The following is a 27,250-nucleotide window of genomic DNA, read 5'->3' as shown; positions in this document are numbered from 1 at the left end:
TGATGATTGCTTTTCCCTGGGTAACCATGTTCAGTGTGATATATGTTGCTATGACTCCAGCTACATAGTCTTAGCATTCTGCTGGGTGTGTGTCGTCTGTATTGTGTATGAGTAATAAAATGACTTTCATGTGTGAAATGAGAGTTTTTATTTGCATATTTGCAATATTGTTTAGCATGCTTTAATTTGGTGACAAACATAGGTGTGGACTGTTGGAGTGTGTTAGTGGATTTAATTTATCTTTGTTGATTCGTTTTTCACCACGGTTTTGTTATCTTTGTTTGTTTTTTCTTTTAATTGAAGTACACAATGGTTTTCAATATATTTGTTTTATTATGATATACATGACGTACACAATGAATTTCTTATATTTGTTTATATTGATTTATGAATGAATATTATGTATATCTTGAATTTTATCATTAATGTCTGTTGTTTGGTTGTCTGCATGATGTACTGGGAACAGGTAGGTGGGGGGCTTCTGGTCACTCACTCTTACCAGAGCCATGACAGTGGTTTAATCTGGACAGTTTTCTTTTCTTCCTCCTTCGCCTTCCCATTAGATGAGGCAGCCGGTGTCCTCGGTGAAAGGCTGCATCTGTGGCAGCTCTCAGGGGGCTACAGTTTGCTTCCCCTGCTGTCGGTGTTGGCCAGTACTTCTTCCTGGATGCTGCATGAAATCCTACAGTCTTGAAGGATGTGGTCGTGTTGTCATGTGGTCCTCACCGGCAAGGGCACTCTCATCTGTCCAATGCAAATTGTCGTGTGATGATGGTGGAGCAGGGGTTGTGGCCATTCCTCAGGCAAGAAGCTTCTTGGACCTGTTTCCGTCCATTTCAGCAAATGGTATCTGTCTTCTGGGTTATATTTGGCGGGTGCTGGAGGGCGCAACTTTATTCTTTGCTGTTGCCTTGTGATTGTCTTGATTTCATCATACTGACACAGTTTGTTGGCTGCTCCAGTGCCACCATCTTTTTGCCAGAATTCCGCTTTTTCGTTGCCTCTGATGCCACAGTGTGTGGTACCCATTGTATCACACTTTCTCCACTCTGGCACTCAGGGCAACAAGGGCTGAAGTGAGATGTTCTGTTCTTTGCAGCGGGTTCTGAGGGCTTGGAGCACGGAGAGGAGTAGCGCTCCCACGTCCCCATGTTGTGAGAACACTCCACTGCCTGTTGTTCTTGTGGAGTCTGCGAGGACTGTTGTGGCTCGCCTCAAGAGGGCTTCTCACTAGATCAGAAGTTGATGGAGTATTTTCCTGTTGGGATTTGCAATTTCTCATCTCCGTCTTTGTATCGGAGGAGATTCCAGCTCCACCATCCCTCATTGCTTCTGTGGTGGAGCCATCTGTAAAGACATGGGTCCAGTCTTCCTGGGGGTACTGGTTGCAGATGTACTCCATGGCCAGGGCCTTCCTTTGGGTGTCTGACTGTGTTCCTCTCTTCTCCACTCCAGGAATGCTGGTGACGACTGTTGGGAACACCCGCCTCTTCCAAGATGGGTGGGTGACATTTGCCGGGATAGGCTTTGCTTCGTGTTCCATCAAGACTGGGGTTTGTCTTTCAAGGCGTCTTGACTGGTGGATGAAGCTGCCTCTTTTCAGCTGGCTCTTGGTGGGTCTGCTCATTCTGTTGTTCATTGGATGGTTTTCAAGGCGTTTGAATTTTGCTGCCTAGATGAGGATCTTTGTGTCCCTTCTGTCCTCCAGTGACTGTAGCCCAGTGGTTTCCTCCATCTTCAGAATTGGGTGGATCTCATGGTGCCAGTTATGACACGCTGAGCTTGGTTCTGTATCTTGTTGAGATGGTCGAGGTTAGACTTTGCAGCTGATGCCATGCTGATGTCCCGACTCAACTACAGGTCGGACGTATAGAATCTCTTTAGGATATGTTCATCAGTTCCCCAGTCCATCCCTGCAAGTTTCTTCATGATCGCCAGTCTCAGCTCGGCCCTGCTACAGCATCTGGTGATCTGCTGTTTCCAAGTTAGCCTGCGGTCAAAGGTCACTCCCGGGTAGGTAGGGGTGGGTTCCTCTGCAAGCCTTTGGTTGTTCAGTGTCAGTTTCGCCTCTTGCTTCTTGCTGGATAGGCTGAGGACTGTGTAGGTTGTTTGCTTGAGTTGACAGAGACAAGCCATTCCTTGGTCCAACTGCTGATCTTGTTGAGCATAGTCTGGAGGCGTACCTGTGCTGTAGTGGTGTACTCTTCAGAGCACCAGAGTACCAGGTCATCTGCGTAGATCGCTCCTCTGACCCCTCTTGGCAGTTCTCTGACGATGTCATCTATGAAGATGAGGAACAGCGTTGGTGAAAGAACTCCTTGTGGTACTCCCTGTCTCAGCACCTTCTTCTTGCTCTTCTGGCCCTGAATCTTGACTCGGGCTTGGCGGTTGTGTAGGTATTGGCTGATCAAGGTGTACATCCTCCCAGACACACCACATCGCCATAGTTTTGAGCCTGAGTCCGTCCTTCCAGACTTTGTCAAACGCCTTCTCCATGTCAACCCAGACAGCTAGCATGTTCTTCTTTTCTTGGAATGCGTCCTCAATGCTTTGAGAGATGAATGTGATCTGGTCTTCTGTTGATCTGTGTTGGCGGAAGCCTGCCTGTTCAGGGCTCAGCAGCTGATACTTCTCAAGGTGCCAGACAAGCCTTGTCTTGACAAGTCTCTCCATCAGCTTTCCTAAGCAACTTGTAAGGCTGATGGGTCTGTAGCTGTCAGCCTTCAACTTGTCCTTTCCCTTTTTGTGAATAGGGATCATGTCTGCTTCCCTCCAACACTGTGGGACTGATCCTATCTTCCAGCTGGAGTTGAAGATTGTTAAAAGGACTGCCTTGCTCTTCATCCCAAGATGCAGAATCATTTCATTTGTGATTCTGTCTGGCCCAGGTGACTTCTTCAGGTTGAGGTTCTGCAACGCTTCCTCCAGCTCTTTCTCTATGAAAGCTGAGGTCATGACTTCCTCTTGGGGGGCTTTCTCATGAAGTTCACCTTGGGCCCTGTGCCCTGCAGCTCTGTGTTCAGGAGGGACTTCCAGATTGCTGATGTTTTCATAGATGTCTATGAAGTGGTCTGCTGCTTTCTTTGCAGAGAGGTAATTTCCATTCTCTTGTATTGTTATTGTGGTGTGACTTGTTGTTTCGTTGCTGAGGGTTCTAGCCAGTTTCCACAGCTTGCTGCCATCCTTGTCAAGATTTAGGCTTTCAGTTTTCTCATGCCAGCTTTTTCTTGCAGCTTGTGCACAGGACAGCTTGTATCTGGCACTTACTTCCTTCAGCGCTATTTTGTTCTCCAGTGATAGCTGCTTTTCTGCTCGGTCCCTGGCTTCCATAACAGCATCTTCCAGATTCAGGAGTTCCTCTGTCCAGTAGGATTGTAGTCTTTGCGTGCTCCTCTTGGGATGGATTCTATAGCAGCTTTCAAGACGGCCTTTGTGAAGTCTTGAACCATCTTGTTTGAGTCCTTCTGCCTGATGTTGATTGGCTTTGTGTATGTATCTGTGAGGGTCTCAAAGCAGGGAACACTTTGCTTGAGGAGCCTGCAAGTTGAGGTTGATAGAGAGTTTTACAGGCTTGTGGTCACTTCCTCCAAGCTGATTGAGGACTGTTCTTGTGGTCCTGATGAACAGGTCGTTGGTGATGAACGCTAGATCTGGTGTTGATGTGGTCATCCAGCGTCTAGAGTAGAAGGTGGGTTCATCATCGTTTTGGTTGATGAGATGAAGATGTGTGTCAATCTCCCAATCCTCAACTTCTTCACCTCTCCTGTCCGTCTCCTCATAGCCCTATCTCTCTGAGTGACTGTGGAAATCTCCCACCACCATGCAGTTGTTGTCTGGGATGTTCTTGTATGTGAGGGAAAGATCACGATCTTGAGGGCAATAGACATTGTAGATCCTGATGTTGTGTTCTTTAAAGACTATATCAACCCCTTGGATCTCTGCCTGTTGATTGGTGTTGATCTTGAGTTCTTGTGCGGTGATGGAATTCCACACCAAGACAAGCACCCCTCCTTTGTTTCTTTCCTCACGGTCCAACCTGATGGTCTCGTAACCCCTCACTTGAAAGCAATGGTTTACGGTCAAATGTGTCTCTTGGACACATGCAGTGTCAATATTTTCTTGGTGCATCCTTTCTGCCAGGCCAAGTTTCTTCTTATGCACCCCTTCTGCATTCCACTGGAGAATGTTGAGTGTTCTGGGTGGTACTGTTTGCTTGGCCCCAGCAGGAGGATGAGGTCTCCTTCTTCGTCGCATGGGCATGCGGAATTTCCTTGTCCGACCACCGGTTGCTTCGGGTGGGCCCCTTTGAGGCACAGGGCCCAGCTCCCAACCTCCCCGGCAGGTCTCCGAAGGTCGAGCGCCACATCGAGATTCTGTGGACTGCATCATCATGGAAGCATGGATGTGTGGTATCGTGGTTTTAATTGCGCCAGTGGCCTGATACCGCCGTCTTCAGCTGGAGTTTTCTTTCGGGATGCCTCACCCTTAGCTCATGGCCCGTACGTCCTGCCCTGTGAGCACAGGGGGGATTGTTTCTCTGAGGGTCCCACCCCGGGGCTAGAGGTTATAACGCGCCTCTTGACCGCATGATGAACCCGTCATAGGACACATGGGGTATTTCAGTGAGGATAATAGTGCCACCTGTTGATCCACCCCGTGACTTATATCCCCCGTGACTTAGCCTGACTTATATCGCAGCTAACCCCCTTGTCTGAGGGCCGTTCCCCCTATCCGCCACCCGGGGACCTGCCGGGGTTGAGGATGGTTGCCCCACTACTGAATTGGAAGCACCCTGGTCCCAGAATCTGGAACAGTTACACCCTTACATTTTTTCCAAATGAAGTATATTCTGAGAAAACGTTTTCCATGGATACACTCAATCACACATATGCACATGCACACAAACATGCATACATGCACATAGACAAACTGACACACATAGACAGGTGCACACACAGACACACCGACACCCCCCATCCCCACCCCTCTCACCCCACACTTACAGAAGCACATGCAGACAGACAGACAGACACGCATACACAGACACGCACACACACACACACACTCAGACACACACAGACATAGACACATGGATGTGTAAAGGCAAGCACACACTCAGACATCCCACCCCTTGCAGCCCCCTCCTCTACTCATGCACGGAAGCACATAGACATATACAGGCATATGCACACACACACACGCACACACACACATACACACACACACACACACACACACACACACACACACACACACACACACACACACACATAGAGGCACACCCCCACACCCCCCATGGACCATGTAGCTGTCAAAATAAAACTCAGCTGTTCCTTTATAGCCACTCACAAAATGAATGCAAGTAAGAATTGCAGGTGATCTGTGCAGGGAAAGGGCTTGCAAGTTTCATTGACATATTTACATGTTCTATTGATTGATTGTTGCAGACGCCAAAGGACTAACTGTTCAGCCACACCATGTTCAGATATCATCATCGACAGTAAGCCAAGAGGCTGAGGAGTACACCTGGTCAACACCTAACCCCCAAGTTGTACAGGTAAAGTTTGAATCATGACTACCGTCATTCATGCTTTTCAACCATCCCAACATACAGATCAGAATTAGTTATCAACTTTTGTGTCTTTGTCTTTCAAACATATTGTTTCTTTCAAAAAATATAATGTTGAAACAGTGTAGATCAAAGTAAACATGAAAAAAAGTAAAACATTATCCACTGGATTTATGTACAGAAACCCTTTGGACATATCGATTAGTTCGATAGATTTAGTGAAATGAAGGAGGCTGTCGCACTTACTAGTAATAAAGTCATTCTTCTTGGTGATTTTAACATAGACCAAACAAAACCCAATAACAAATGGATTCAAATATATGACAACTTTGTCCTTATTCGTTAGTTGATACTGCAACACAAATAACACCGTCTTCTAAAACATTAATTGATCTTATCTATGTTAGTACAAAAAACAATATTGTAGAAGTCTGTGCTCCATACAGTGGCTGTAGTGACCATTTGCCAGTATGCTTCACTGGACTGAAAAAGGGTATAAAATTCCGAAACCTAGACATGAACTCATCACCTACATGTGTTTTTGCTAATTTTGATAAAAAGTCCTTACTACTTGACTAAACTCAGTCTTCTCTGTCAGACAACTATCAGTTCACTGACCCCAACAAAGCTCTCATATTCTGGCTTGAAAAATTCATTACGGTATATAACAAACATGCTTCATTTAAAACTAAAACAGTTAAACATACCCCTATGCCTTCCTGGTTAACTGATGAAATTCTGAAAGCTATACAAATAAGGGGTAATCTTCTTTAAGAAACAAAGAAATAAAGTGACTGCAATGCTTCACACTTCAAAAAAGAGGTACTTCTTGAATCTGTTGTCCACTAGATCAACTAATCACTCAAAATTGATTTGGAAAGCCATAAACACTCTTACAAGAAAGAAAACTGATAAAGCGTCCACTGACTCAAATAGTGTTGATATTGTAACCCCCACCACCCAAAATCATGTGTGAAGAGAGTTTTCTCCGAGTTCACATTGATCAAAGATAACGATATCTCGCTCAATTAGTCAGACAAAAAAAAGAAAAAAAGAAATTTGAAATTTTGCAATTTTATTTCAGCTATTCTTGTTCTTTCTTTTGACACAAAGTAAATAAAAGATTACAGGTAAATATCATTCTTACTCTTAATACGAAAACTCTTGGCAACATTTTATGAATTGGACGGAGGACAAAAAAAACAAAAAACAAAAAAAGATGGGAAGTGATGACGGTGAAAACAGTTGTGAATGTGAGAGCTCAGACACTGTAACCAACACACACAGAGAACAATGTTTTACTTAACCTACACCATCACAATAAAATATTATTACATTCAAAACAAAGTTTTAGTTTTACGTAACAATTAGACATACAGTACATAAGACAATCTCTTCAAAATTACAATTTCACAACCTCAACATTGCAAACAAAAACAGAATTACCCTGAATCACTACTCACAACATATACATCTAATCATAACATTCAGTTTAAACAACAGACACACTATTACAATCACATACTTTGCAGGCATATTGTGCAGCTTTTAACAGTCACGATTCCAGTGACTATGAGAGATCATTTTAACGCTTGCCCTCATACTTCTATAAGGAATAATTATGATTCTTTTCTTCTTCTAGAGTGCAACTTATGTCCCATGGAATGGGTACACCATAAACATCAATGCACGCGTTTAACAGAGTGGGAAAAGAGAATTCTTTTGTACGTTTTTTTATTGAATTAATAAAAGAAAGATTAAAGCTTATCCCATCAAGCCATTGTACCATGACTCAGAATTCGGAGACACCTCCTAATTCATATAGTGACAGAGACAGCCCAGACATTTTCAAACAGATTACAACAAAGCTTCACCTCTACTAACAACAATAACACCATCTCTCGTAATTTATGAAACGCTGCACCTACCAGACAATAATTTTGCATCCAACCACACAAAACCCTTGTGAAGCAATTCTGTAGTACAACAGAATTCTTCAACCACACAAGTCAATTAACCATTCAATCATCCATAACAAAAACAAAAACATTAAACATCACGCAATCCCAGTCATCATTGACCATGATGAGAACAATATAATTATTACTAACAAAAATCTGTTATCTGCCTTCAAATTCAATAGTACTTCAGAGTTTTGAGCAACGTTTGCTTCAACCACTTTTACTCATTGAAACATGTACCTAAACAGCCCACAATAATACCAGACCCTAGAATATCAACAAATGGCTCTATCTGCAGCCAAAACACCTCCAAAAAGCTGTGCATCCTTAGTTTTTCCACTGCACTAATGCCAGTTAACAAAATAAAAAAAACGTGAGGAAACAGAAACAAAATGTTCCCATCTATTCACGCCAGATCTAGTTTCAAATAATTTTAATCAAACAAGAAAAGTATTATGTTCTGAACGTTTTTTTATCCCAAAGCATCTGATGCTTTAATTCTGCAATTAACTATGTTAATCTTTTATCAACACACCTAAAAATAAATGTTGTATGCCTGATTTAATATCTGCTTGAAAAATGTTTACATTGTGTTCATTCTGCCATTTGTGAGCCACTCCGATTTTGTCTTTCTGCCCAAAACCTAGCTAACGTACCAAAATCGACTACTGTACGATATTGAGTAGGTTACAATGTTGATAACTTAAATTTCTATTTTTCCATTGTTTCTAATTCAATAGTAAAAAAATGACAGATCTCAGTTTAATGATCATGCATTTCTGAAAGATTTTTGTAATTAAAGAAATAACCATTCACCAGTGTCGATATTCAATGTTTATTTTTATCTCCTACGTTTGAAACAAACAGGCACACGAGGTCTTGATGGTATCAACATGAAAATTTTAAGATCCAGTGCTCCCATCAATTCTGATTCTTTGACATATCTGTTTAATCTTTGTATTGAAAAAAAAAAAAATTCCTGACCTCCTTAAACAAGCAAAAATAACCCCAGTGCATAAATCTGGAGACAAAACTGATCCTTCAAATTACAGGCCCATTTCAATAGTTCCAGTTCTCTCAAAGCCTTAGAAAAACACATTAATGAGCATCTCATGTCTCGGGTTTGAAAATACAATTTGCTCCATCCTAATCAGTCTGGATTTAGAAAAATCACTCCTGCCATATTGTGAATGACTAATCTTGTTGATGAATGGTTTACGAATATTAACAAGAACAGATTCACGGTAGTATTGTTTGCTGACTTTGAGAAAGCCTTTGAGGTCATTGACCACAAACTATTATTTAGGAAACTGACACTTTATAGAATTTCTGAACATTCTCTTTCTCTCATTAGATCCTTTCTTACTAATCGCCGACATACTGTTTCTCTAACAAACACACAATCTGGATTTCAGACACAAAAATTTGGTGTCTCCAAAGGATTAGCGCTTGGTCCTCTTCATTTTTCATTATATATTACTGATCTACTCCTGTCTATAAAGAAAGGTTTATGTGAACTCTTTGCAGATGACACATCTGTCCATTCTAGCCATACTGGCCTGAAAGAATTATCTACTAGTCTCCAAGAAAATGTTATCAGTTGGTCAAATGGACTGAACTAAACCTTAGGGCTTTAAACGATCAGAAAACTTAATACATGATAATAACCTCTAGACAAAAATGGCAAAATATTGACATCAGTATACCATCGATTTATATGGGTGACAAGAAAATAAATGAAGTAAGTATTCATAAAAATTGGGGGGTTACCATTGATAACAGCCTTTCCTGGATACCTCACATAGAAAATTTTTGTAAGTGAGTCTCCCGAAAGGTGTTTCAGCTCTCTAAAGTTAAACATTTTCTCGATCTTAATGCACAAAAACTTTTTTACCACGCACATACTCAGTCATCTATTGACTATACTTCTACTCTGTTTGACCTTTGTGGTGCCAGCACTGTGAAGCCTTTGTTAAGAATTTACAAGTGAGCTCTTAAAGTTGTTTTTCTTGAATCTTCTGCACTGACATCTTAAGACTATATTACGCTGGGTATTCTTCCTCCAACATACAAGCTGCAATGTAACAAAGCAATTATGATGTACCAAATACTTCATGGATTCGCTCCTCCTTCACTAATTGCATGATTTCCCTTGAATCAGTCCAGATATACAAAAAACATTGTTATGAAAAAAAAACCCAAGAATAATCTTTTTAAAACTAGTCTGGCAGGCTCAGGGGGAACTCTTTAGAACTCCTAGCCAAAATATATCAAAAACAAAACTAGTATCATGTCCTTGAAATCAGCCTACAAATTGTTCCTTTTCGATAACTGAAAATGAATCCCAAGGTAATGTGTTATGTTAGCTGACTAGTGTATTTGTTTCTAAATCATTAACAGTTGTTTTTTTTCTCGGATGGTGTGTGGTTTTCTGTTAATATCTCAATCTCTGATTATGTGGATAATGTGTGATGCTTCATTTATTTCCATGTATTCCTGGTAACATATTCATTGGGTGTGTATGTGTGGGTGTGCGAGCGCGCAAGCACGTGTGCATGTGTGTGCGTGCATATGTTTGTGTGTGTGTGTGAGATCGTGTTTATGACTCATTGATTTTTTTTTTTAGATGGTTCAATTTGATGTTTTTTCTGTGTTCTTGTTTTGTTTTTGTTTTTTATTTGGTTTTTTTATGCCCCAGGGCTGGGTGGGAAGAAGCATATTTATTGCTTATCTCATTTCCCTGGTAAATAAAATTTCGTTTTGTTTCGTTTCATTTGGTTTCCTCCCTTCCCCCAAAAAGAAACGCGCGCACGCGCTCACACACGCACACACACACACACACACACCAGGTATGTGTGCAAGTGTAATTTATGGGTTCACCTTTTGGTTTAATGTCTGTTTTCAAAAATGCCTGTGCAGGTAGTTCTGTGAAGTGGGAAGAAGGTGTGGGTGAACAGGTTTGGGTGGTATAGGCAGGACTCTTGGCACACAGCATGTCACACTTTGCTGCATTTGTAACCTTAATGGTCACTCCTGTCTGAATACAGCTCTGGTCTTGTTCCCACAAATGCTTTCAAAAGGTTTAGTGGGTAACAGGAGATGGCTTCTCCAATCAGCCACATCATGTGAGGTGGGTGTGAATGTTAAACCCCAAATCAACTAATTAACTAAGGAGAAGCATCCAGAATTTCTCTATCAGACTCAGAAGACAATTTATCCCAGAATTCTGAAACTTATTATGCTTTGGTACCCAGAACAAAAAAAATGCTCTGTGTGTGTTGTTTTTTTTCTTTTGTTTGTGATATGTACAAAATTTGTGGCTATGTCATGTCATTTGCTATGACTGATAGTTCTATGTATGTGTATCATCTGGGTTCAAAGCCTGGAAATTATTTTTTAATGTGGCATTGCATTTCTTCACAGGCAGCTCAGTTGGCTGTGGAAGCTCGAAGACACAAATCCTCCATGTCTGCAAGCACTGAAGGAGAAGGGTGAGTATGCACAACTCTGTGAGTGTGTATGTCTGTGTGTGTACATGTATAATTATCTTTTGTGCAGTATACTTGCTATTTATGTTTTCTGTCAACCCCTTGTTTGCTGACACTTTTTGAGATCAGCTGAATTCCATATGTGGAGAGAAAAAAAGGCTTTGTCAGTATTGTGTACACTTAAACCTCTGTAGCTTCTCTGTCTGTGGAAATTTATGTATGAAATGACACCAGCTGATGCATGATAAGTTCTCACTTTTTGTTTTGTTGAGATTTTATTGAAATTATTATATGTTTATGATATTTTGTGAATATTTCCACAAACAATCTCATAACCACTCAATACAGAAACAAACAAAAAAGGATCAGTAAGCCTCTCTCTTCTTCATTAGAATTATCAAAATTATCTTCAAAATCAGTTGCAAGTTTTTTCATCACTGTCTGCATAATTAAATGTTTTCAAACTATTAAAAGGATTGCGAGTTAGAGACCATTGTGTCATGGCCAGTTTGAAGAAGACCAGTTTCATTTCTCAGGAGAAAAAACAATTTTGTGAGAAACGTATGACTGTGAGTTGTAAAAGGGAAGAAAATCACTTTTATGAACCTTTCTTGAGTCTATTTAATTCAGTCAGTGGTTCTCCATCTTCTAAAACAGGCACAAACGTTTGTTGGAATACCTCCACTAATTCATTTGTATTTGTATTTCTATTTTTTTGTCACAACAGATTTCTTTGTGTGAAATTCAGGCTGCTGTCCTCAGGGGAGTGCATCGCTACACTAAGAGCGCCACCCCCCTTTTTTTTCTTTCTCCTGCATGCAGTTTTATTCGTTTTTCCTATCGAAGTGGATTTTTCTACAGAATTTTGCCAGGAACAACCCTTTTGTTGCCGTGGGTTCTTTTATGTGCGCTAAGTGCATGCTGCACACGGGACCTCAGTTTATCATCTCATTCAAATGACGAGCATCCAGACCACCACTCAACGTCTAGTGGAGGGGAAGAAAATATCGGCAGCTGAGTCGTGATTCGAACCAGCACGCTCAGATTCTCTCGCTTCCTAGGCAGATGTGTTACCTCTTGGCCATCACTCCACATTAGTAGAATCAGGCATCACAGAAGGCTGTGAGAAATCTGTTGATTTAACAGGGTTAATGTTGAAAGTATGAAAGAGTCCAGTGAAATTACTAAAAAAAAACAACATCCAGCAGTGAAATGCAGTTGATTTTTTTTTCCAGTTACAGAGATACTTTGTGAAGAAGAGGGGTGTTTTTAATAAAAAAAAAAGACAACAGTGTGTGAGTTTAGATAGTGTCTGAAGAAGAGGGGTGTTTTTAAAAAAAAAGACAACAGTGTGTGAGTTTAGATAGTGTCTGAAGAAGAGGGGTGTTTTTAAAAAAAAAGACAACAGTGTGTGAGTTTAGATAGTGTCTGAAGAAGAGGGGTGTTTTTAATAAAAAAAATTTAAAAAAAGACAACAGTGTGTGAGTTTAGATAGTGTCTGAAGAAGAGGGGTGTTTGTAATAATAACAAAAGACAACAGTGTGTGAGTTTAAATGGTGTCTGAAGAAGAGGGGTGTTTGTAATTAAAAAAAAACAAGAGAGGCAAAGTCTTCAAGACTCACTTGTGATACACTTTAAAAAAAAATCTAATTGTTAAAATGTGTTTGTTTATTATTATAAAGCTTCATGTTAAAAGAAAAATAAAAAAATAAAAAATAAAGTCCTAACGGCAGATTCGAACCCCACTATTTGGGTGAGAAGAAACTGTCTTACTCATTACACTATCGTGGCTCTTTAACTGACGTTAAAAAATATAAGATTTAAATATGCTTTTTTAAAGGGCGATAAATCGATTACAGTGTTCACAGTGAGAATGCTGTTTAAATCATATTATTCTGGTATATCTTGGGCATTCAAAAAATCTTTAAGGACAATTAAAAATTCTTTTTAAGTCCGCGGTAAAGGAGACGGGGCTATCGCCGCAATCACACTGCAACAAACGTCGTATGAAGTGAAAAGGACTTCATTTTGAGAAAAGTCAAGACGAAATTTTTTCATTTCATCAGTTCAAGGGTATTAACTCTCATGGTTTATTATTTTTAACTGTGAATTCTGACTGATTCTGTGGATATTTTTATGGCAGTTTGGGGCATAATCCAGTAAGTGATGAGGCGTTCACAAATCTTTCTCTGAATAAATATTTAACAGTCTCCTTCTCCAACTTTCCATCACATGTTATCATGTATTGTCCATTGAATACAGGATTGAATGGACAGGTCAACAACTTGAAACAAAATGGTGTCGTTCACATTAGCGAAGAATATGAGCACGCGCTTTGAATATGTATAAATATGTGTACGCAATTGATTTTTGCCCATGACCTTCAGGGCTCAGCCAATAGATCAATAAAGTCCACTCATCGTATTGATTTTAGTAATTTCCGAAAAAGACCACTTGGGCGAATGAACATAGTGAAAGCCCTGTACACTGAGAGTAAACCACACAAGCTTTTTATGTATTGAGTATAATTTCAAAATGTAATGTTTAAGATGAGAAAGATCAGTTTAAAGCAAATAGAGCCCCCAAGCATTAATTACACATTAATTTCTCTTATTTACTATCTACACCAAAGACATGCAGAATAAATATAACTTCCACGCTTAGCAAAAGAAGTTCCTGTTTGAACAAAAAATGATAAAAATGACTGCTCTTGTTGTTGTGTCAGAATATCAGATCAAAGTGCCAAGTTTAGAGAATAAAAAAATAAATATAACAGTAAATTCAGTTTGCATATAATTTGGCTTTAAAAAAAAAAATTTGTGCCTATCCCAGAGGTGCAATATTGTTTTAAAGAAGATGACTGGAAAGAACTGAATTTTTCCTATTTTTATGCCAAATTTGATGTCAACTGACAAAGTATTTGCAGAGAAAATGTCAATGTTAAAGTTTACCACGGACACATACACACACACACACACACACCACACACACACACACACACACACACACAAAACCAAACACCGGGTTAAAACATAGACTCACTTTGTTTCCACAAGTGAGTCAAAAAAAAAAAAAAAGACAACAGTGTGTGAGTTTAGATGGTGTCTGAAGAAGAGGGGTGTTTGTAAACAAGAGAGGCAAGGCCTTCAAGACTCTCTTGTGACATGCACTTACTACAACAATTGAATCAAAACACACAAAAAATCAGTTGCAAAACATAAGTCATGTGCACGTCCCAACATAGAAATATAGACCACACAAAGTTGTGTTGGATTTCACTTTTTTTTCTTTTTTTTTCCACTTATTTTTTTCAAAATTAAAGTCACAAAGGAAAAAAAATCATTTCTAACTCACACTTGCTTTTGTTTAAATGAAAGAGGAAATACACCGAAGTGTAACCAACATGCACACACAAACACACACAAGATAGGTAATAAAGTTAAGTTGTAATTTGTATAAATACATAAGATGTAACTGAACTTTTTGTTAAACTACTCTGTAATGCATTATAAGCTTAATCATAGAGAAAGCAATTAATACAATGTGAAAAAACTCAATATGGGTATTAACAATGTGCCTGTCTGCTTTATGATTACAATTAGTATTAGAAAAAATGACATTCACAACACATTTTCATCATATCACAGATTTTTGTGATAACCCTGATTCAGTAAGACCCAACATACAAATTGTATTACTGTAATGTCACTATATACTGTGTGTGTGTGTGTGTGTGTGTGTCCAAGGTATGTTTCCCAGCAGTCCAAAATCAGTTATATAGACTGCTATCAGTCATACTATGTCATTGTTACAGAGTCTAACACAAACACACACACACACACACACACACACACACACACACACACACACACACACACACACACATATATGAACACAGCAAAAAAACCTTTCATTTATTATATATCTATTATCTTCATGAATAAAGAATTTTCTCTTGTAATCTCTTTCTCTCTTTCTCTCATATACATGGCTACTTCGTGAAAATGCTGTATGTATTCTTTTGTTTGTTTGTTTTGTTTTTGTTTTGTTGTTGTTGTTTTTTCTTTTATTGTCCTACACATTGAACTGTAATGCTGGTATATTTTTGTTTGACTGTGTTTATTGATGCTCACAGTGTCGTGATGTATTGTTTGTAAAATAATGTTCACATTCCCCTTCATAAGGGGCCTAGGCCTATACATGAATAAACCATCTTGAATCTCTTGAATCTCATATACATCTAATTTAGTAAATACATTCCACATTTGAATATATTTTGTGATCAAAACATCTGTACACAAACAACATAATATTACAAATGGTATTACTGTAATGTCACTATACTGGAACAAATCCCACTTCTCTCCACCCCACACTAGCACTTACTAAACCAAAGTATTCTGCACAATACTGAACATTTTCAAGGCAGTTGATATAATTGCCAATGGTTCAAACCCCTGGAACGGATCAGTCAAGCCAATGTCTGTTTCCCAGCAGTCTAAAATCATTTATGTAGACTGCTATCAGTCATACTATATCATTGTTACAGAGCCTAAAACACACCCACACACCCACACCCACCCACCCACCCACACCCACACCCACACAGACACACACACACACACACACACACACACACACATATATATCAACACAACAGACAACTTTAATTTATCATATATCTATTATCCTCATGAATAAAGAATTTTCTCTTGTTATCTCTCTCCCTCTCTCTGCCGTACACATCTAATTTAGTAAATACATTCCACATTTGAATCTATTTTGAGCTCAAAACATGCGTACACAAACAACATAATATTATAACAAATTGTATTACTGTAATGTCACTATAGACTCTACATGTGTGTGTGTGTGTGTGTGTGTCTGTGAGCGAGTTTGATGAAATTTGATATCAAAGTTCAGATTCACAAGACATGTCATAGTATTCAGATCTATATTAAATTATATGATATGAATAATATTGATTCAACCCACACATGTTCTGACCTTGATTATAAAGATGATATCAAGTTGACAGGATCTGTTGTTTAGAATGGCTGTGTTTCAAAGGCGTGTGACACTGTGTAGTCTAGTCTGGTTTCGTTTTCTTAGTGCAGGGGTAGTCTGTCGCTGATGCAGAAACTGAGCCAGTGGGGAGTTGTCAGACTGGTCAGTTTTGAGGGTGGATGGCTGACTAACTTCATCAGTGGTTGCTGTCTATGCCGTTCTTCTTCTTCTTCTTCTTTTTCTTCTTCTTCTTCTCTACCGCCTTCATGTGTTGTCGAACACAGTGTGTAACAAGCATCATCTGCAACAAGCATGACACATCAGTCTCAGGGTAAATGACGCCCCATTTTACCATCTAATTTTATAGTTTTAAAGTTGGTATGATAATTGAGTATTTTGTTAAACTAATAACATGTAGAGCCATGTACGAGTACTTCTAAACACCGTATGAAGTGAAAAGGACTTAATTTGGAGAAAAGTCAAGACTGGAAATTTTCACGTTTCATCAAGGGTATTAACTCTCGTAGTTTGTTATTTTTAACTGACAAAGAATAGTGGTGATTCCGATTGATTTTGTTGATATTTTTATGGCAGTTTGGGGCATAATCCAGTAAGCAGTGAGGCATTCACAAATCTTTCTCTGAATTAACATTTAACGGTCTCCTTCTCCAACTTTCCATCACATGTTATCGTGTATTGTTGATTGAATATTGGATTGAACAGGCAAGTCAACTACTTGAAACAAAATGTCGCCCTTCGCAGCTCGAGGAATATGAGCACGCACTTTGAATATGTATAAATATGTGTACGCAGTTGATTTTTTGCCCATAACCTTCAGGGCTCAGCCAGTAGATCTATAAAGTCCACTCGTAGTATTGATTTTAGTATTTTCCGAAAAAGACAACTTGGGCGAATGAACATAGTGAAAGCCCTGTACACTGAGAGTAAAACACACAAGCTTTTTATGTATTGAGTATAATTTCAAAATGTAATGGTTAAGATGAGAAAGATCAGTTTAAAGCAAATTAAGCCCCCTAGCATAAATTACAGATTAATTTCCCTTTTTTACTATCTGTACCAAAGACATGCAAAATAAATAAAACTTCCATGCTTAGCAAAAGAAGTTCCTGTTTGAACAAAAAATGATAAAAATGACTGCTCTTGTTGTTGTGTCAGAATATCAGATCAAAGTGCCAAGTTTAGAGAATAAAAAAAATAAAAAAATAAATATAACAGTAAATTCAGTTTGCATATAATTTGGCTTCTTTTTTTTATTTTTTGTGCCTATCCCAGAGGTGCAATATTGTTTTAAAGAAGATGACTGGAAAGAACTGAATTTTTCCTATTTTTATGCCAAATTTGGTGTCAACTGACAAAGTATTTGCAGAGAAAATGGCAATGTTAAAGTTTACCACGGACACACAGACACACACACACACACACACAGACAACCGAACATGGGGTTAAAACATAGACTTACTTTGTTTACACAAGTGAGTCAAAAAAGACAACAGTGAGTGAGTTTAGATTTTGTTTGAAGAAGAGGTTTTTGTTTTGTTTTTTTGCTGCCCCATCATCTGCACCATCTCAGTGGTGTTACTCCCATGCCTCTCATTTAGATTCCCCCATACACGGCCATACCCGGGTTCGTCCGTCACAGTTCCAGCGTCGGCAGTCCACAGGGAGCCATCGATGTTAGGTCGCCAGGAGGCCACACACCAGAGGAGACCCTGCGCTACTGCTGAGTCACTTCGGTGGTGATCAGTGGTGCCTGTTTTGATTTAACGTACTTAGGAGACCACCTACTAAGCCCCCTAACGAAAATAATGGCTTAGTCACGGAGCCAGACTGAGTAAGCGTCCCTCCCAGAGTGGAGACTGCCACCACATCCCTCAAACAACAGCCCCCCATGAATCTGCCGACACTGACAACATTGACAGGACTCACCCCAAGCACGGAAGTGGAGGGGTATCGAAACTGAGGTCACCATGAGAGCAGGGCATGAAAGGCCACAGACTTTGAGGCTGGTTTTTTGTTTGTTTGTTTTTTTATTGATGATGATGAAGGAGGAGGAGGATGACGATGACGATATTGCTATGGAGGTCCATTTAGGTTTGGGACTGCGTGACAAGGCTGTACTCTACGCTTCCTGTCATAATGATATCCCGGTGTTAACCAGGCCCGAGAGATACAGACACTTGCAGTGTTGGTCAGGTAATTAGAGCAACACACCCAAAGATGCATCCTTGAAGTGGATGACACTCGACTGTGTGGTCCAGTCTCCCCATTTAAGCCCACAGCACACTCAACTCTGGGTAGGAGCTGGCCACAGGCCGAAAAAACCCACCTCCGCTGGGATTCGAACCCGCGTCCTCCCAGCCGTCAGTCTGCGACGCTAACCACTTCGCTGCGGCGGCTGGTAAGAGGGGTGTTTGTAATTATAAAAAAAAAGACAACATTGTGTGAGTTTAGATGGTGTCTGAAGAAGAGGGGTGTTTGTAATAATTAAAAAAAGACAACAGTGTGTGAGTTTAGATGGTGTCTGAAGAAGAGGAGTGTTTGTAATTAAAAGACAACAGTGTGTGAGTTCAGATGGTGTCTGAAGAAGAGGGGTGTTTGTAATAAAAAGACAACATTGTGTGAGTTCAGATGGTGTCTGAAGAAGAGGGGTGTTTGTAATAAAAAGACAACATTGTGTGAGTTCAGATGGTGTCTGAAGAAGAGGGGTGTTTGTAATAAAAAGACAACATTGTGTGAGTTCAGATGGTGTCTGAAGAAGAGGGGTGTTTGTAATAAAAAGACAACATTGTGTGAGTTCAGATGGTGTCTGAAGAAGAGGGTGTTTGTAATAAAAAGACAACATTGTGTGAGTTCAGATGGTGTCTGAAGAAGAGGGGTCTTTGTAATAATAAAAAAAGACAACATTGTGTGAGTTCAGATGGTGTCTGAAGAAGAGCGGTGTTTTCAGGGCAGGAGAAAGTGAAGGAGCCTCCCCAGGCCTGAGGTCTGTGTCCAGTTTGTCCAGCAGGCAGCTGAGTGGTGGAGATGTGACTCCAGGTCTGTATCCTGTATGTGTGTGTGTGTGTGTAAGTATGTGTGTGTGTGTGTGTACTTGTGTGTGCGTGTGTATGTGTGTTTGTGCATGCGTGTGTGTGTGTAATTCTGATTTTTTTTGTGTGTGTGTGATCTGCTGCGCTATTTGCAGGTACAAGTTGTATCAAAAACATCATTTAGTTTTTGTGCCACTTACTAAGTTTTATTTTTTGTATGAAGAACATGTTGCAATATATTTATCAGCAATTTTCAAGACTTATCGACTTGGGTAGCGGTATCTTCACTTCAGCTTACCAGTACTGTACCATGTCTGTTGCTGCCAGACCCAGCGATATTATGTCAAAGGCACTAAGTCTATTGAGTGTGAAGATTTTGACTTTGAGGAGTGTGTGCGCTAGGTGCCTGGATCCAAAACAAAGCAGCGAAGGGGAAAGATAATGGAAAAGGAAAAGCAAAAAATAAGTCCAAAGAATCTGGCGTCAATAATGATGACGCATTTGATCTTGCATCACGGGTCATAGAATTTCTTATTTCTGTCATAACATCAACTTTGAAAAATGTGTTCACCAACAGTCTACAATCTACTGAGTTCTCAGAAATCATATCACAGGAGTTGAAGGTGATTGCAGAGAAGACATAGAAAAGCAACCTCCTCCTGCAATATGAGCAAGACCGACTTGAGCAGTGGTGGTGTGTCCATCGAGATCGATGATGACCATCGTTGTCATCCAGCTGGGGGATGGGGGGAGGGTGGTGGTGGGGTGGGGGGGAGGATGCTCATGAATCTATCTGTGAATGATGCTCATGAATCTATCTGTGAATGCGCAGATGGCTGAATAGTCCAATCTGTGCACGAAATGTTCGCTGACAGTTGGGGCAGACAAAGACAGGCATATCATTGTCAGGGAGCTTGATTGCCCGTGACTTTCTGGCCTGCCTCTTCTGAACAGCTGCAGCAGTCCTGTTGGCCTCGCACAACTTGGCGCCTTTGTGCACAGCACAGCTTCGCTGGGCTGGACACGTGGCGCGCATGCCAGACCATCGGCTGCCCAAAAGGCTCTTCTATGGCGAGCTGCAACAAGGGAAGAGATCACACGGAGGTCAGAAGAAGCGCTTCAGAGATACTCTGAAAGTCTCTCTGAAAGCGTTTGATATAACCCTGACTCCTGGGAGGAATCTGCAGTGGACCGTGACAAATGGCGTGCTGCTGTGCACAAAGGCGCCAAGTTGTGCGAGGCCAACAGGACTGCTGCAGCTGTTCAGAAGAGGCAGGCCAGAAAGTCACGGGCAAACAAGCTCCCTGACAATGGTATGCCTGTCTTTGTCTGCCCCAACTGTCAGCGAACATTTCGTGCGCAGATTGGACTATTCAGCCATCTGCGCATTCACAGATAGATTCATGAGCATCCTCCCCCCCACCCCACCACCACCCTCCCCCCATCCCCCAGCTGGATGACAACGATGGTCATCATCGATCTCGATGGACACACACCACCACCAGTATATATGTACATATTTTACCTTAAACAGGTGGTTGTGTTGCATGGGTTTTGTTAAAGAATTTTATTTTAGGATATGAAAAAGACTGCTTGGTTGGTGGTGTTTATATTCCAACTGAGGGCTCACATTACAGCAATATCAAACTGTTTGACAAGTTAGAAAATGAAATATATGATTTAAAAGATAAATATGACGATTGCTACATAGTTCTGATGGGTGACTTTAATGCATATATAAAATGTCTTAATGATTATATAGATGTAAGTCAATTTGATACCTTCCTTTATGATCACATGCTTCATGAATACTGTGAAGAATATGTTCAGCTTCATCAAAGAACATTACAAGACAGACAAAGACTGAACAACATTACCACTATTTATATTCAATGGCAGGGTAGGGTGTGATGCTGGTGTTGGAATGTGCACAAGTAATGGTAGCACTGTGGTTGACTATATGATTGGGTCATCATTTCTGATGGAGCAAGTGTTAGACTTTCAAAGTTTATTTTTTGGATGCAGTGTTATCCTGTGTCCACTGCCCTTTGTGTTAATCCATTGGAGTGGGAAACAGTGAGAATGATGTGTTCGTTGATCTTTAAGATGAAGCAAAATCAAAAACGAGTCATATTTGTTTCACTGATCAGCCGTGTTGTACTGAATCTCCTTTGGATTGTAATTACACAATTAAAAAAGCTAAAAAATGGGATAATGAGAAGTGTACTCTGTACTAAGAACATTTAGCAAGATATGACATGGTTGCTCTGCATAATTTTTTGGGTCAGGACAATGTTTCTGTTTATGACATAAACAAGTACATTTGTTCTGTTCTTGTTGATTCAGCAAAGGACACATTTGGTGTAGTTCATAGAAATTTTACTTTTAGCAAGGTCAGGAAACGTTTTCATCAGCCGTGGTTTAATGGTACCTGCAAGGCAACAAGGGCAAACTACTTTGAAGCAAAACATAGTCAAAAAGTTGTGCACTGACAATTCTTTGCCTTTAAAAGCAAAAGTGTGTGTGTGTAACTCTGTGTGCGTGTATGTGTGTGTGTGTGTGTGTGTGTGTGTGTGAATGTATGTATGCATGTATGTGTGAGTTTGTGTGTGAGTGTGTTTGAGTGTATGTGTTTGAATCTGTGATTGTGTGTGTTTCTTTGTGTTTGTATGTGTTTGTGTCATAGAGAGGGTTGGTGTGAGTGTGTTTGAATGTTGCTGAGAGTGTCTGTGTTTGTATGATTCTTGGGTTTCTGACCACAGCTTTCCAGAAGTCAGCATCAAATGCACAGAGACTGTTCAGCAACATGAGGGAGAAATATGTGCCCTGGGCAGCCACTGGTGAGCAAGAATGGACCCCAGATCTGACCACTGGTGAGTTGAATGCTCACTGATCTTTGTTACAGGCATGTCAACTGTTGGGGTGAGGATGGTTGTGGGTAAAATGTCTTTGTGGGTGTGTATGATTGTATTTTGTCATGTGCCGGTATATGTATGAGGGAGGGGGGGTGGATGGTGGTTGGGGTTTGGGTGAGGAGAGGGGGGGGGGGGGTCTCGGCATATAGTGTTTGTGGAGGTGTTTTTGTTTTGCCATCTGTTTGAATGTGAGTGTGCATGCATGTGTGTGCTTGCATACATGCATGTGTTTGAGTGTTTGTGCATGCTTGTGTGTTTGTTACATATGTGTGTGACTGTGTGAGTGTTTGATTCAATACATGTGTTCTTTGTCTTTAAGATTGATGGCATATCATCAACAGTGGATATGGTCACAAATGTAAACCATTTGTCATGTTTATGATGATGATGATGATTGTGGTGAATACTTCAGTCAACAGTTGCTGCAGACTAGGGAGAAAAATTTAATAAAAATAACAGGTCTTCATTTCAAACTAAATATGCTGTTTGCATGACAGTTGTGATGGCTAATACTTCTCTGGTTGTTTGGCATGTGTTCATAGCCTTTAGACTGATTGACTGCTAAGTCTTGCAACTGTATTATCAGAGCACTATAACTTAGGGATGCCCTCTGATTCAAACGGGCATGATCTGACTTGAATTGTCATCAAACTTTGATAGCCTTTATTATGTATTTATCAGTTTTAACTAAATTTGACAACAATATCAGTTTAACATCGAGTTGTAGCTTATTGAACTCACATGACAGCTGATCTGTTGTTAAGATTATTTTTTTACTGGTGCAAAGAAAGTATGTGATTGTTTCATTTTGTATAGTTTTACTTTTGTGTTATATATGTTTGCTTAATGTAAAGTGATAGTTCACTTTCCTTTGTTACATTATATGTCCTCCACATTCTGAACAATCTACTGATAGCGTCTGAATCAGGAAAAATTTCCCTTCTTACTCTTCTTGACTTGTCAGCTGCCTTTGACATGATAGACCATTCAATCCTTCTTTCCCGTCTTCATTTTACATTTGGTATCAACGGCACTGTTCTAAACTGGTTCAAATCTTATCTCACTGATTGATTCCAGTCTGTCATTGTTGATCATTTCCAATCTGAACCCGTTAAAATTGAACATGGAATCCCACAGGGATCTGTTTTAGGCCCAGTGCTCTTCACACTGTACACTGCTCCTCTCGCTGAAATTATCAACCGCCATATCAGTCATCATTCTTATGCTGATGACACTCAACTCCAGAAGAGTGATACCCCTGAAAAATTGTTGTCGCTCTTGCAAGAAACATCCAACTACTTCCTAGACATTCAAAACTGGATGACTCGAAATAAGTTACAATTGAACGCAGACAAAACTGAAGCAGTGATCATAGGAACTAAACAAAAACTGTCTTCCATCACAATTGAATCAATCAAACTTGGCAGTACATCCATCCCTCTTTCCACGTCAGTCAGGAACCTCGGTGTTGTCCTTGACAATACACTGTCCATGCAAAAATTTATCAGTTAGACATGTCAGTCCTGCTACTGTCAACTGTGGCGCATCAGTGCCGTCCGGAAATATCTGTCCACTGACGCAACATCTAGACTTGTCGTTTCTCTCATTCTCTCTTGCCTTGACTACTGTAACTCTCTATTGTCTGGTTTGCCTGCTTCATCCTTTCAGTCCCTTTAGTGCATACAAAACTCTGCTGCCCAACTCGTCCTCAGAAAGAAAAGATCTGAGCACATCACTCCTCTTTTGCAACATCTCTGCTGGCTCCCTGTCTCACACCGAATAAAGTACAAGATCAGCACTCTATGTTATACATACATTCACAAAACTTCCCCTTCCTATCTCTGCGGCTGCCTTCACCTCTACACTCCATCTCGCTCACTACAATCAGCTTCGAATCCACTCTGTTTACGCATACCCAGATTCAAACACTCGACTGTTGGCCGCCGTTCTTTCTGTGTCTCTGGACCTTGCGATTGGAATGAACTTCCTCTTTCGCTTCGTCAAGTCTCCACACTCAGCTCTTTCAAGTCTGGCCTTAAAACCCACCTCTTCCCAAAATAGCCTCCCTTGCCTGCCCTTCCTTGTCTTTAGTTTCTACAGTTTTAGAGTTATGCATGCGTGTAAATGACTGGTGCGAAAGCACTTTGATTTGTCTCTGCACAAGATTCAGCGCTATATAAATACCATTATTATTATATGTCCTTTTTTTTTTTCATCGCCATAACACACCCAACAGTGTACTTCTGTTTGAGGCACTTTGTGTGTTTCTTTCTGTTCTTAAGCATTTGCAGCAAACCAGATAAAGCAGTTATATATTTTTGTGATTATTTTTCTTTCTGTTTACATAAATGAGTAATGTCCATTTGACTAGAGGATAGAGGATTGGGTGTGTCAGTTTTGAGAGAGAGAGAGAGAGAGAGAGAGAGAGCTGTAAGGAAAATATAGCTTCAAAGTGTTTCCAAAGACCTCATCCTTGTTATCACTACATTGACTTTTTCTTGAAGCTGACTCAGAAAGTTGCACAAGTGTGCGGTTGTGGACAGAAGTAAAATTCATAGTGTATCTTGTTCAGTTGTAGTTGGTTTCTTTATGTTTGTGTGAGTTGTGTTGAATTATCCTTTAAAACTGAGCGGTGAGTCCTGTGGAAAGATTTTTTTTTTTTTTTTTTTTTTTTTTTAAGAAGAATGAAGAATCTCTGGCATGGTTTGCTTTAATATTTCATTTTGGTGTCATATACTGTACCATGTCAAACTGATGCAAACTAGGCCTATTGGTTTGCTCTGCTTGGCCAAATTTCGCGCGGCTAACAGTGAAAAGATGGGCCCACCGCTCTCAGCCAATCAAACGCCTCTAAAAACTATAAGCGCTTAATCATTCCTTTGGCCAAGGCTCTCCACGCCATCTTGTCAGGTTTACGCTCTGTCTCGTCTTACGCTTTTTTCGGCTGTTCAGCGTATCCTTTTGGCCTTATTTTGTTGCATGCGGCTTGTGTTTATTGTATTCTTACATTCTGTGTACTCGATTCGACTCGGCACCCTCGATTCGTTCGATTTTTTCTGCCTCTAAGTCGATCCTGTCTTTCCTTTCTCTGTTGGGGGTCGGATTTTCGCTGGGTGCCTAAGCGCGGGTTCCATGCCTCGTGTGCCATACCACGAAGGCAGGGAATCATGATGCTGGGATTGAGACTCGGTAAGAGACTCTCCCAGGCCCGGAGCTCATGATTCCTCCCGATACGGACCGCGGCGAGGCGTCGTTAGACGCTGATCGCGGAGGCGACGTTCGTACCAGTAAAACGGTCATGAAGGGGACCGGGGGGAAAGAGGTACGAGCGTCGCCTCCCGAGGTGTCCCAGCGCGAGGCAGGGAGAGGGGGGAATGGCAAGTCATCTCCGTGCTGTGGGGACTCGCAGCTAGGCGCGGACTCCCGAGGGGAGGCCGCGCCCGGCCATTACCCGGGTCCCCACTCGGAGACGGCCCTCACGTGCCCCATTGTTGTTCCCCCTCCTCCCTTCTCTGTCGACCCCCCTCCCCCACCTCCTTTTGGGGGGGGAGAAAAATTTGGTTCCGGGGGGGGATCTCTACTTTGCCCACCCCGGGCCAAGCCACCCCAGTCTCCCCACGGGAGGGGATTCGGGGCGCGTGGCAACCTGCTCTGCAGGTCTTCCCGCTATCCGGCCGGTCTCCCCTGCTGGGGGAGGCCCGTGCGTGTCAGGCGGTTCCGGGCAGTCAGCCCGCTCGTCTTCGGGCGGGACTGACACCCAAGTCGGACCTGACCTCCCTCCGACTTGGCCAGGTTGTTCCCTTCATGGAGGTCAATGCACCAGTGACCCTTGGGGTTTGGGTCACAGTATGGCTGGTGCCCACGGGTAGTTACCCCCATTCTACCCGTACTGGGGCGCATCTAGGATGCACACTGGGTTGCTGGGAGCACCAAGGGCCAGCCCCTTGTCCGCTCCCCACCGGACCCAACCCAGCACATCTCACAGGGTGACACACACAGCCCCGACAAGTGGGATCGACTTCTTGTCGGTCAGGTCGAGTTCCTCGACCAATATTGCCACTCTGTCCACAAATCGGGCCTCTGTCAACCCACAGGTGACCACCACGGTCACAACGGCCTCCTTGTCAGGACCGACGGCTGCTCAGGGGCCCTACTCGGCCCGGCGGAGCCGGCAGTCCCCACCTGCCCAGCCCTCGGTCCTACAGTGAGATGAGTGGGTGTTTGTCCCCACACAGCACTCGTGGGTCACTCTTGCATCCAGGGACGCCCTCTCTGAAAAGGTGTGGCACCCACCATCCCAAGCATGGTTGGACCTACGGTCCACACGCTCCCCACCCGCTTCAGGTGTCAAGGACATAACAGTGGCGGCCATGGTCCCGGCTCGGGATCGTCCCAGCTCATCCCGATGGGCTGACCACAGCTCACAGGACGCCCCAGTGGGTACATCCACTTGGGATGGCACCCAGCAGGGGATGGACTGCGAACAAGAGTGGGAGCCCCTGTCTTCGGATGAGGACGAACAAGCAGATGAGCACTCTTCGCCCACATCCCAGGGGGGACAGATTGAGCCCGTGCCTCCCTAGGGACCAGCCTGAACCAAACCCGGACTTTGCCGAGCTCGAACTGACCCTCCCCAATAGGGCCACGTATGCCGAAGCAGTCCCTCAGGCTACTTTGTTACCTTTGACCCTCCTTACGCCATGTGACTCTAACTCCAGAACCACAAGGCAACTCAGAGTGCCAGAAATGGTGCAGGTATGGCTTATTAAGTCAGCCCGCACTGTCAGGGGTGCTGCTTCCATCCCTCCTCTAGGCAGGGAGTCCCTCTCTGCCCCGGGCGCCTTTTCCCCGGGAAAGTTTCTTAAAGATTCCTACAAGGGAGGGTTGTGGTCCTGGTACACGCAGGACCACCCTGCCTACAGCGGAGCAGAGCCCTCCGCACAGGACAGGATGTTGGTCTCACAGCGCACCACCTTCCCCACTTCAGCTAACCTATCCTTTAAAACGTTAGCAGAGTGGGACAAATTGGCCCGCCGCTGCCCCCTCGAGGTTTCCACGGCGTACACCTTCGACACGTTCCTTCACAGGGCCAATGACCTGTGCGAACAGTGTCCAGTTAATCAGGACAAGGGGTCTCCTTCCTCTGTCCCGCCGGGCCTCTTCACCGACCAGAGGTTACACGCTTTTGGCAATAGGGTAGCATCTGGTCTCACGGCAGCTGCAGACACAGCTACCAGCCTTCACTTCAATACTGTGCTAG

The 27,250-nt window shown here is 41.9% G+C and overlaps 1 protein-coding gene across 1 annotated transcript in view; it reads left to right on the top strand.

Moving 5' to 3' along the window:
• The first annotated feature begins 4,492 nt into the window (after positions 1-4,492).
• Positions 4,493-27,250, top strand: part of LOC143274623 (GATOR complex protein Iml1-like) — a 228,834-nt gene continuing 206,076 nt past the window's right edge. Inside the window, exons 1-5 of the mRNA XM_076578493.1 lie at positions 4,493-4,499; positions 5,448-5,557; positions 10,954-11,021; positions 18,994-19,082; positions 21,838-21,948. Coding sequence (XP_076434608.1) covers positions 4,493-4,499; positions 5,448-5,557; positions 10,954-11,021; positions 18,994-19,082; positions 21,838-21,948 — 385 coding nt within the window. The remainder of the gene's footprint in view (positions 4,500-5,447; positions 5,558-10,953; positions 11,022-18,993; positions 19,083-21,837; positions 21,949-27,250) is intronic.

This window comes from Babylonia areolata, chromosome 29, assembly GCF_041734735.1.
Source record: "Babylonia areolata isolate BAREFJ2019XMU chromosome 29, ASM4173473v1, whole genome shotgun sequence".
In the NCBI taxonomy this organism is placed as follows: domain Eukaryota; kingdom Metazoa; phylum Mollusca; class Gastropoda; order Neogastropoda; family Buccinidae; genus Babylonia; species Babylonia areolata.
The sequence above is the reverse complement of the archived record's forward strand: the minus strand, read 5'-3'. Positions and strand labels throughout refer to the sequence as shown.